The 11,196-nt window shown below is 38.1% G+C and overlaps 1 protein-coding gene across 1 annotated transcript; it reads right to left on the bottom strand.

Moving 5' to 3' along the window:
- Window positions 1-1,071: 1,071 nt before the first annotated feature.
- LOC114621723 (olfactory receptor 510) lies at window positions 1,072-2,016 on the bottom strand. The gene has a single exon (XM_028768080.1). It carries the CDS (start codon window positions 2,014-2,016, stop codon window positions 1,072-1,074), a length of 945 nt encoding a protein of 314 aa, XP_028623913.1.
- Window positions 2,017-11,196: the final 9,180 nt, after the last annotated feature.

Here is an 11,196-nt window from a genome sequence, read left to right as displayed (position 1 = left end):
TTAAACATTTTCCCCATGTTTATGAACATCACTGGATGTTAGAAAAAGGCCTTGGAGTCCCTAAAATAGGGATTTCAGATGGTCATGAGCCATGAAGGTGCTGGGAATAGAAGCTAGGTAATCTTCAAGAAGAAAAAAATACACTTAGCCCATGAGCCACATTTTTGACAAAATGATTTAGAATTATTTTCTATTTTGTGATTGTTTCACATCAGTAATTATAGCCTTTTCCTTTTCAGAAATTTTATGAGTCTACAAGGTCTATCCTTCTAGATAATCCTTTCTACAGTATTTCTAGAAATTTAGTCTCTTCTTGCTTCTTATCATTCAATAGGATAGATATATTTATCAGACTTAAGATAACTTAGTGTTAAATCAAACACAACATGAAAGATTGAAGTCTGTACTAAAGAGGTTTCTGTTACTATAGCAAATATACTACAGCTAAGATAATCAACTAGTCAAAAGAAAAATGTTATTACTAGCACAGAGTTTTATAGGTCTCAGTTCTAGGGGGCTGAATGTATCTATATGTCCTGTTTGTGCATCACATGGTAAGAATGTGTGGTTGAACAAAGCCACTTACCTCTTGGTGAGTAAAGAATATTGCCAAAGTTCTGAGTACCTCAATCCCTTTTATGACACGCCTGAAGTAAAGTAAGAATTGCAATTAGATTCCATTTCCAAACGTCTCTAGCATTCTCCAAGAGTACCATGATAGGCAGCAGGCTTTTCACAATGACACCAGGTTTTGGAGCAATTAAGACCAACTCTGTAATGTGCTTAAATATGAACAACTGACAAATATTAATGTAACTTCAAGATTATATTTTGAAATTTATATTATAAATTATGCTCTTAATTTAAAACTTAATTTGATTATTTTTAAGAACTTAATTTGATTATTTTTGTTCTACTTTCTATGTAACATGAAATTTGAACCCCCATGTTTATTGCAAAACTTGTCACATGCTAATACTCTCAACAATCTTTTCAATTAGAACCTTCCATTAAATATTCTATCAAAGAGGCATTATTATAACATCAAGTCTATCAAAATGACAGATGTCTCTAAGAAAATCTTATTTTACCAAGCTGTTGCTTCAGAGCACCCTTAATCTCATTATTTCTGAGGCTGTAGATGAGGGGGTTCAACATGGGGACCACCACCATGTAGAACACAGACACCACCTTGTTCTGGTCTGTGGAGTAGCTAGACTTTGGCATCACATAGATGAATGTGACAGTCCCATAGATCAACGTGACTACAGTGAGGTGGGAGGTACAGGTCGAGAAGGCCTTGTGTCGACCCTCTGTGGAGCGCATCTTCAGGATGGTGATGAGGATGTAGGTGTAGGAGATAGCTATGACAAACACTGTGATCACAATGATGGAGCCAGCAGAAAATGAATCAAGAATTAGGAGGACACTGTTATCAGAACAAGAGAGTTCAACTAAAGGAGTAAAATCACAGAAAAAGTGATTGACTCTATTTGATCCACAGAAGAGAAAAGAAACAAAGGAAAGTGAAAAGGAGGAAGCATGAAGAAACCCACCAATATAAGACCCTACAAGCAACTGGACACAGACTTGTTTAGACATTTTGGTTGAATAAAGCAGTGGGTTACAGATTGCCACAAAACGATCATAAGCCATGGCAGCCAGAAGGAAACATTCAATAGCCCCAAAGAAAACAGCTGAGGCAAGCTGGAAGCCACATCCAGTATAGGAGATACTAGTTCTCTCCAGCAGGAAGTTACCAAGCATATTAGGTGTGACAGAAGATGAAATGCCTATGTCAACAGAAGCCAAATGGCTAAGAAAAAAATACATGGGGTGATGGAGTTGGGGAGAGACTCTGATGAGAAGGATGGTGCTGAAGTTACCAGACACAGTCACCAGGTAGATGCACAGGATGATGGTGAAGAGAACGACTCTAAGGACTGGGTCATCTGTTAAACCCAACAAAATGAACTCTGTCACTGCAGTGTGGTTCCCATCTTCCAGGAAAGCCATGGGACAGTGTAGCCAATGCCAGTTTAAGGCTGTAAGGAGACATTACAGAAAGGGATTCATAAATGGGTAGTTTCACTTTCATTAATACACAAATAACAAAATCAGTATGTTAGGTAAGATGAATGCATGCAACTCTGTAGGAAATATTTGAATAACAGCTAATATTTTTACATACTCATTAAAAATGAGCAAGAATCTAAGAGTTATCCATAGATGCAAACAGGTAATAAATGAAATTGCAATAATTTTATGTATGTGTTTTGTTTTAAACATTATGTTTTCCTAAAATATTATTTTCATCAATACTTTAATAACTTCAAAAAAGATTATTTAACTTTCTTTACCTCTACAAAACAGCCAGTAAAATAAGAATCAAAACCCTAACTGTTTGAACCCCACTGCTTAACATCTATTAATAAAAAAGTTAAGTAATAATAATTAAAGATGCCTATATACTGGAAATGATTGGAATGGGTTTTTGTTAAATTTTATTTTAACAGATACTGTGTAACAATCTCCTACAGCAGTAAATTTATTATTCATATACCAACCAAACAGGAATTTTACATATCAATATAAATGTCTATTGCAAATATCTTAGATATCTTAATATATTTGAAACTAAAAATCTTTTTTTACCAAATAAAGTGAAATATCTATGCAATCACTATGAAAAACATAATAAACACTCAACCCATAACTTAAACAGAACTGTAGTGATATGCATAGTAAAGCCTTTATCTCTGCCTTTGAGTGAAGTGATTCAGCAAAACATTTGCTATGTTTGAGTCAATGAGTAGAGGTTGAGAACTTGTTATAAAACTGTTTGAATATTGAAAAAATGTAGTCTCTGGAAGGCCAGCACTTGGTGCTTTGTGAGAGCTTGCAGCTGCACTAATCATTTCTGGTAAGCCTGGCAAATCTTACTCTTGATTATGCCTAGTCATGGTCAAAAGGGACTGAGATTTGTATGTGTTGTCTGCTTATATGGGAAGCAAGGACAAGATAATTTTGGTGAGTTGAACCTTTCCCAACCTAGATTAACCTTGTATGATGTTTAAATAAAGGAACTAGAATGAGCTAGCTGGGTGTCAGTCTTCCCTAAGAGGCTGTGGCCCTCTGCTTTATTGGAGATGAATGCTTAGCATCTTGGTGAGGCTCTCTCTCTACTGCAATACCTACAGTCAACATCAATTAATGCATGGCACCCAACATCTTGGACCAGGAGAGAGAGAAGAGTCCAGGCTACTGTGGCACCCAAGACCAACATCAATCAATATAGAATATAAATATTTTTTCTCAGGTGATATATGAAATCCATTCAGCATGATTAATTATGAAAAGCCAAAGACCTACCTCTTGAAATGAGAACTCATTTATCCTGAAGTGAGAAGTCAAAGTTGTGTGGTTATGTAGTCATCTTTTAGTTTTTTGTTTCCTTTAGGAATAAATCCCTGAAGATGCTAAAGAATCAAATGTGAATGTTGAAGAACATTATTACTTCCTGTGGTGGATACTGAGTGATTCAATTCATAGGCTAGAATGACTAAGCTCCTAGGATACTGTCAATTCCCAAGAGGTCAATTTATTATTTTGTTTTCTCTTAGGTGTTCATGCATAATCATATAGGATTTGTCTACTCTTTACTACATCATTATATAACGAATTTTCCTAAGAATAATTAGTTCTAAATTTACTTTGATATTTGTAATACATAAATAGTACTAAACCTCATGTATAAAAGCTAAAGCTAGTTTCATTCATTCAATGTACATTTAAAAATAAGTATTTGAATTGCTATCTTTAGCATATGCCATCTATTAGTCTGAAAAATCATGAATTGGAACTTTATATAAAGCTAATTTTTTTTAAGGTTTTTCGAGACAGGGGTTCTCTGTGTAGTCCTGGCTGTCCTGGAACTCACTCTGTAGATCAGGCTGGCCTCGAACTCAGAAATCCGCCTGTCTCTGCCTCCCAAGTGCTGGGATTAAAGGCGTGCGCCACCACCACCTGGCTAAAGCCAAATTTTAAATAACATTTTTTTGGTACATTTCTCTCATTTCATATGAAGGAAGAACATAAATGTCTTAAAATTGAATAGTGAAGTAGACTTTAAAAATGACTTGGATGCCTAATATATGGAAATACAATCAAAGTGTCACCCTTGAGTACTACCCTTGATATAGGTAGGTCATGGGACAATACTAACTAGTCAGCTCAAAGACTCAGTGATACTCTAGTTCTCTTCATAACCCTAATTTCAGAATTCTTGTAGTTTTGTGTTGCAGCATTTGTTTTAACAGTCACTACAATGATTACAACCAACATTTCTATCAACTTCCCTTTATACTAAGAATTATGCTAAGCATTTTCCATATAGAAAATTGTAGAAATTTATAGAAATTATAGAAAAATATAGAAAAAAAGTTAGAATGTAGATGCTTTCCTTATTCTCAACATTCATTTGATAGAGGTGAGACTCAAGCATTCAAACAATTTATATACTATGATTCTGACCACTATATTTGTAAGGTAGATAGATATCTACAACCTATAAAAATACTAAACAAATATAAAATAGATAATCCATGCAACAATGAATTGAGCATTTCTTAAGATTGTTGGGAGTCTACTCCTAGCTGAAAGTGGCTATCATCTTTGCAGCCATTTTGGGCCATATATTTGTAGGTTGGTACTTTTCCATCCTTACAAGAGACTTGTTTTTCTAGCATGATATTTTTGCAAGCAGCCCACAACAGTTGAGCACATCTGATAACATCTTGTTTTTCTCAGACATATCCTGGGCTTGTTGTTTAGTGCCTCCAGCTGCAAGACACTCATGGTTAAGTTTCTCCAGTTGCACTCCCCTGTTTGTGCTTATATACCCATAATTGTCTTTCAATAAATGAGACTTGATCAGACGTCCTGTCTTGTCTCCATTCTCCATGCCTCTTGCCCCTCCATCCCCACTCTTTCCCTTGCAGACCCTGTTGACTGACCCATGGGCTGGGTCACATGCTGCCCAATAAGAGGCACTGAGAATGAGAGACCCTGTGAGGAATGTTACTGGAAGAAGGGTTGACTGAAAATTCAAAAGTGAAACAAAGGTGATCACTGAGGGAACCTGCCGTGTGGAGACCTGGAACATGAAGATCCTTCACAATTGCCTTCAAACTGGAACAGATCAACCAGAATATGCCACATAACCTGACTTGGAAAGTCCTCAGTGCTGAAGGAGACATCATCGCCAGCCCCTCCAAGGTGGCTCTATTGGACTCTTGGTTCCCCAATTTATGATTTAGTGGGGTACATTGCTTAGACCCAGGAGAAAGCCCATTACCACAGTTACTATAGCTGTCCTTTTGGGTTTGGGATTGACTGGGGCAGGGATGGGGATTTCCTCACTTATTTTGCAAGATCAAAGCTATGCTCAGCTCCGTACTTCTATAGATTCAGATTTAGAAAGATTAGAAAGGATGGAATCAGCTATATAGCTTTTGAAAAATGCATTATCCTCCTTAACTGCAGTAGTGTTACAGAATAGAAGAGTCTTAGACCTTTTACTCTTCCAGTGGGGGCAGGGGGAGTGTTGTGTGCTACCCTTAAAGTAGAGGGCTGCTTTTATACCGACCATTCAGGCATTGTTAAAGATTCTATGAAAGAGGCCAGAGAAGGCCTAGAAAAACTGCAAATGCCAGCATGACCAGGAACAGGGCTGGTTCAAGGCTTGGTTTAGTACCTCGCCATGGCTCACTACTTTATTCCCATCCATTTTGGAACCCTTATTAGGGCTAGTTATTCTCTTGTCCCTCAGGGCCATATTGTTCAATAAATTGATGGCTTTTGTATGACAACAGATAGACACTATTCAAATGAAACTCATACAGGTCCATTATTACAGGCTAGAAGTAGGGGACCCTATAACCTCTGTCATGGAGACTGATAAAGATTAGCCCCTAACATGCTAAACTGGATAGTCAATTGGTAAGAGAACACCTCAAGACTCTTGGCCCTAACTGAGAGACCTCATCAGCCTAAGACAGGAGCTAAATCAAATGGCTGTTGAGTATCCAGAGATGGGAAAGGGAGGCGGGGGTCTGTTTCAACCTAAGACATACACAGTTTCTGTACGTTTTCCCAGTCTTCCCTTCTGAGAAAATTAAAAAGGTGGACCTATTGGGAGCCACCTCCTAGCTGAAAGCAGCTATCATCTTTGCTGCCATCTTGGACCATATATTTGTAGGTTAATAGTTTTCCACCCTGAAAAGAGACTTGTTTTTCTAGTATAATATTTATGCAAGTAGCTCACAACAGCTGGGCACACTCTGATAACATTTTGTTTTTCCCAGATATGTCCTGGACATTTTTAGTGCCCCCAACTGAAAGGCACTCCCCTAGTTGTGCTTATATACTCATAATTGCCTTTCAATAAATGAAATTTGATTAGATACCCTGTCTTGTCTTCATTCTTTATGTCTCTTGCCCCTCCACCCCCACTTTCTTCCTTTCAGATCCTGTTGACTGATCTGTAGGCTGGATCATAAAACAGGTGAGAACCCCCAACCCAATACTTGCTCTGCCTGCAACCCAGTTAGAATGGTGTGAGGTGGATCAAAAACTCAGGTGATAGCAGATGCTGGCAAGGATGTGGAGAAAGAAGAACACTCCTCCATTGTTGGTGGGATTGCAATCTGGTACAACCACTCTGGAAATCAGTCTGGTGGTTCCTCAGAAAATGGGACATAGTATTACCTGAGGACCAAGCTATACCACTCCTGAGCATATACCAAAAGACACTCCAAAACATAACAAGGACACATTCTCCACTATGTTCATAGCAGCCTTATTTATAATAGCTAGAAGCTGGAAAGGAACCAGATGTCCTTCAACAGAGGAATGGATACAGAAAATGTGGTACATTTACACAATGAAATATTACTCAGCTATTAAAAACAATGAATTGGAGAAATTCTTAGGCAAATGGATGGAACTAGAAAATATCATCCTGAGTGAGGTAACCCAATCATAAAAGAACACACATGGTATGCACTCATTGATAAGTGGATATTAGTTCAAAGCTCGCAATACCCAAGTTATAACTCAGGTATAACACTCACTCAGGGTATAATACCCAAGATATAACAGACCACATGAAGCTCATGAAGAAAGAAGACCAAAGTGTGGGCGCTCTGGTCATTCTTAGAATGAGTAACAAAATACTCCTGGGAGCAAATATGGAGACGAAGTGTGGGGTAGAGACTGAAGGAGGAGCTGTTCTGAGACTGCCTCACCTGGGGATCTATTCCATGTGCAGTCACCAAATGTAGACACTGTTGTGGATGCCAGGAAATGCATGCTGACAGGAGCCTCATATAGCTGTCTCCTGAGAGGCTCTGCCAGCCCTGACATATATAGAGGCAGATGCTCACAGCTAACCATTGAACTGATCACGGGGTTCCCAACAGAAGAGTTAGAGAGAAGATTGAAGGAGCTGAAAGGGGTTTGTGACCACATGGGAAGAATGATAATATCAACCAACCAGAGCTTCCAGGGTCTAAACCACCAGCCTGGGAACACACATGGAGGGACTCATGGCTCCAGCTATACATGTAGTGGAGGATGGCTATACATCAGTGGGAGAGGAATGCCTTGATCCTGTGAAGGCTGGATGCCCCAGTGTGGGGGAATTCATGGGTGGGGAGGCGGGAATGGATGAGTTGTTGGGGGCACACCCTTATAAAAGAAGGAGGAAGGGGGATGGGATACGGGGATTCAGGGTTGGAATGGGGAAAAGGTTAACATCTGAAATGTAAATAAATAAAATATTCAATAAAAATTAATAAAATTCTTGACAACTGTATCCAAAAACACACCAAAATGTTCATACACCACAATCAAGTAAGCTTCATTTCATGGATGCAGAGATGGTACAATATACAAAAATCCATCAACATAATTCATATATAAACAAACTCAAAGGAAAAAAATCACATGACCTTCTCATTAGATACTTCATAAGCCTTTGACAAAATAAAACACCTCTTCATGTTAAAATCTTGGAGCAATCCAGAATTCAAGGCACATACCTAAACTAAATAAAACATATAGCAAACCAACAGTCAATATCAATTTAAATGGAGAGAAACTTGAAGCAATACCACTAAAGTTAGGAACAAGTCAAGGCTGCCTACTCTCTCCCTATTTATTCAATATAGTACTTGAATTTATAGCTAGAGCAATTAGACAACCAAAGGAATATCAAATGGATACAAACTGGAAAAGAAGAAGTCAAGGTATCAGTGCTTCTGGATGATATGATAGAAAACATAAGCGACCCAACAATTCTACCAGAGAACTCCTGCAACCTGATAAACAACTTCAGCAAATTGGCTGGGTGTAAAATTAACTCAAACACATCAGTAGCTTTCCTCTACACAAAGGATAAATGGGCCAAGAAAGAAATTAGTCAAAAAACTGCCTTCACAATAGTTAGAAATAATATAAAATATCTTGGTGTAACTTTAACCAAGCAAGTGAAAGACCTGTATGACAAGAACTTCAAGACCCAGAAGAAAGAAATCAAAGACCTTAGAAGATAGGTCTCTCAAGCTCATGGTTCTATACGATTAACATAGTAAAAATGGCCATCTTACCAAACGCAATGTACAGATTTAATACAATCCCAATAAAAATTCTAACTCAATTACTTATAGAGGTAGAAAGAGAAATTCTTACCTTCATATGGAATAACAAAAAACCCAAAAGAGTGAAAACAATTCTCACCTATAAAAGAATTTTTTTGGGAGTCACTATCCCTGACCTCAACCTGTATTACAGAGCAATAGTGATAAAAATCGCTTAGTATTAGTACAAAGACAGACACATCAATCAATGGAATAGAATAGAAGACAGAGAAATAAAAACACACACCTATGGTCATTTGATCTTTGACAAAGAAGCTAACATACTACAGTGGAAAAAAAAAAGCATTTTCAGCAAAAGGACCTAATCTATCTGGTGGTCTACATGTAGAAGAATGCAAATTGATCTATTTTTCAATCTCCTTGTACAAAGTTCAAGTCCAAGTCAAACAAGGACCTCCACCTAAAGCCAGACACACTGAATCTAGTAGAAGAGAAAGTAGGAAATAGTCTTAAACACATTGACCCAGGGTAATAGTTCCTGAACAGAAAACCAATGTCCCAGGCTCTAAGATCAACAATTTACAAATGGAACCTCTTCAAAGTGAAAAGCTTCTGAAAGGTAAAGGATGCTGTCAATAGGACAAAATGGCAAGTTACAGATTGAAAAATGATCTTTACTAACCCTACATCTGATAGAGGGTTAATATCCAAAATATACTAAGAACTCAAGAAGTTAGACTGCAGAAAACCAAATAGCCCAGTTAAAAAATGAGGTGGAGATCTAAACAGAGAATTCTTAACTGAGGAATCTCAAATGACTGAGAAGCACCTAAAGACACATTCAACATAGGTAGTCATTAGTGAAATGCAAATCAAAATAACCCTGAGATTCCACCTTACACCAATCAGAATGACTAAGGTAAAAAACTCAAAGGATACCACTTGTTGGTGAGGTTGTGGAGAAAGAGAAACACTTCCTCATTACTGTTGGGATTGCTAGCTGGCCAATCTCTTTGGAAATCAATATGATGGTTCCTCAGAAAATTGAAAATGGTTCTACCTGAAGGCCCAGCTACACAATAATACCTTATATCAAAAATCGATAATTGGTCCATAAATATATAAGGAAAATTTTCTCATGTTAAGCCATTAGAAAATTAAAATAAAAACTCTATCTTGCCACACTTGGATGTCTATTATCAAAAAATAACAATTGGAACAAATACTGGTGAGGATGTGTAGATACTGTGTGTAGACATGTACATTAGCACTACCATTACAGAAATAATATTAGTCCTCTATATTTCTGAATGTATTATGACCCTGCTATCCCACTTTAAGACATATATTTCTTTTTTGTTTTGTTTTTTATAATTTATTTATTTTTTCAAATTGTAATTTTTACTTATTCACACAGGGGTTGTAAAAACAAAAAGGCAGGACATGGGGAAGGGGATGACACTGGAGCGTGGGTGTTCAGGGGAATACAGATATCTTTCAGAACGGGGTATTGGCAGGGTTAAGGTTCAGGGGACAGGTCGCTATGACTCTGTCTATGATTCACTTGTCCTTATTTAAGTTGGTATTACCTGCCAAGGCTACCTATTTACAAGGTCTATGACTACTCAGGCTGGTAAATTTCCACACAAGCTGCTTGTTTACAATAGCTTATAGCCATCAGTTTCAACGTTTTTCCACAGAGACCCAAGACTTGGTGTTAGTATACATGTATGACAGGCCTATTGCTGATTTTAGGCCTATGGCTGACTTTAGGGCTTCAGTGTATAAGCAGGGATGCCCCTGACATCTCCTCCCTTCTCTAAGTATAGAAGGGCTGTGGCGATTCTAATCTTGCGAAGGCGGGGATAGAGGCCTGACCTACAGTAATTGAAGGGGACCTTGTAATGGCTCCGGTCCCCCTGTCGTTGTCCAGTGAGGCATGAGGGACATACCCATCCAGATGTCTTTTTTCCTGGAGAGGGGATATTTTTGCCATCAACCCCTATGCAGTCAGGCTTGTCCCTCAGGGAACCCAGAGAGATATTTTTAACTTTTATTTATATTCCCTTGCAATGCTTAGCCTTGCAGCCTAAGCAAGAATTCAGATCGCCAGTCAGAGGGAGTTCTGGGTGACCCCTCTCTGCTTGGTCTAGGGGTGTAAGTCCCCTCTTTTAGGTTGGGTGGAGATGGGTTTTGGGAACACCCTAAGTAGAGTAACAACCTCATCTTGAGTCTTGTGGTCCTCCATAGCTAACTTATGATAATGTATCTGAATAGGTTTTGCTACCAAATTATTTATCTGTTGTTTCACAAATTTAGTCAGCCTATTTAAGGCCCAGGGACCAGAAGAAATAAGCAAAAATAACCCAATTTATGGTCCCAAGATAGGAGGATGTAGAGTTGACAACCATGGAGAGGCTGAAAACCAATTCTCGTACCAGAAATCATCTTTCTCTTTCTCTCTTTCTCTTTCTCTTTCTCTCTTTCTCTTTCTCTTTCTCTTTCTCTTTCTCTTTCTCTTTCTCTTTCTCTTTCT

Source organism: Grammomys surdaster, unplaced genomic scaffold (genome assembly GCF_004785775.1).
Source record: "Grammomys surdaster isolate TR1022 unplaced genomic scaffold, NIH_TR_1.0 184, whole genome shotgun sequence".
NCBI lineage: Eukaryota > Metazoa > Chordata > Mammalia > Rodentia > Muridae > Grammomys > Grammomys surdaster.
Note: the sequence above shows the minus strand (reverse complement) of the source record. Positions and strands in the feature narration are given on the sequence as shown.

What these genes read in the sequence shown, in the direction of transcription:
- LOC114621723 (XM_028768080.1), bottom strand. Translation starts at nt 2,016, where the DNA reads ATGGCTTTCCTGGAAGATGGGAACCACACTGCAGTGACAGAGTTCATT.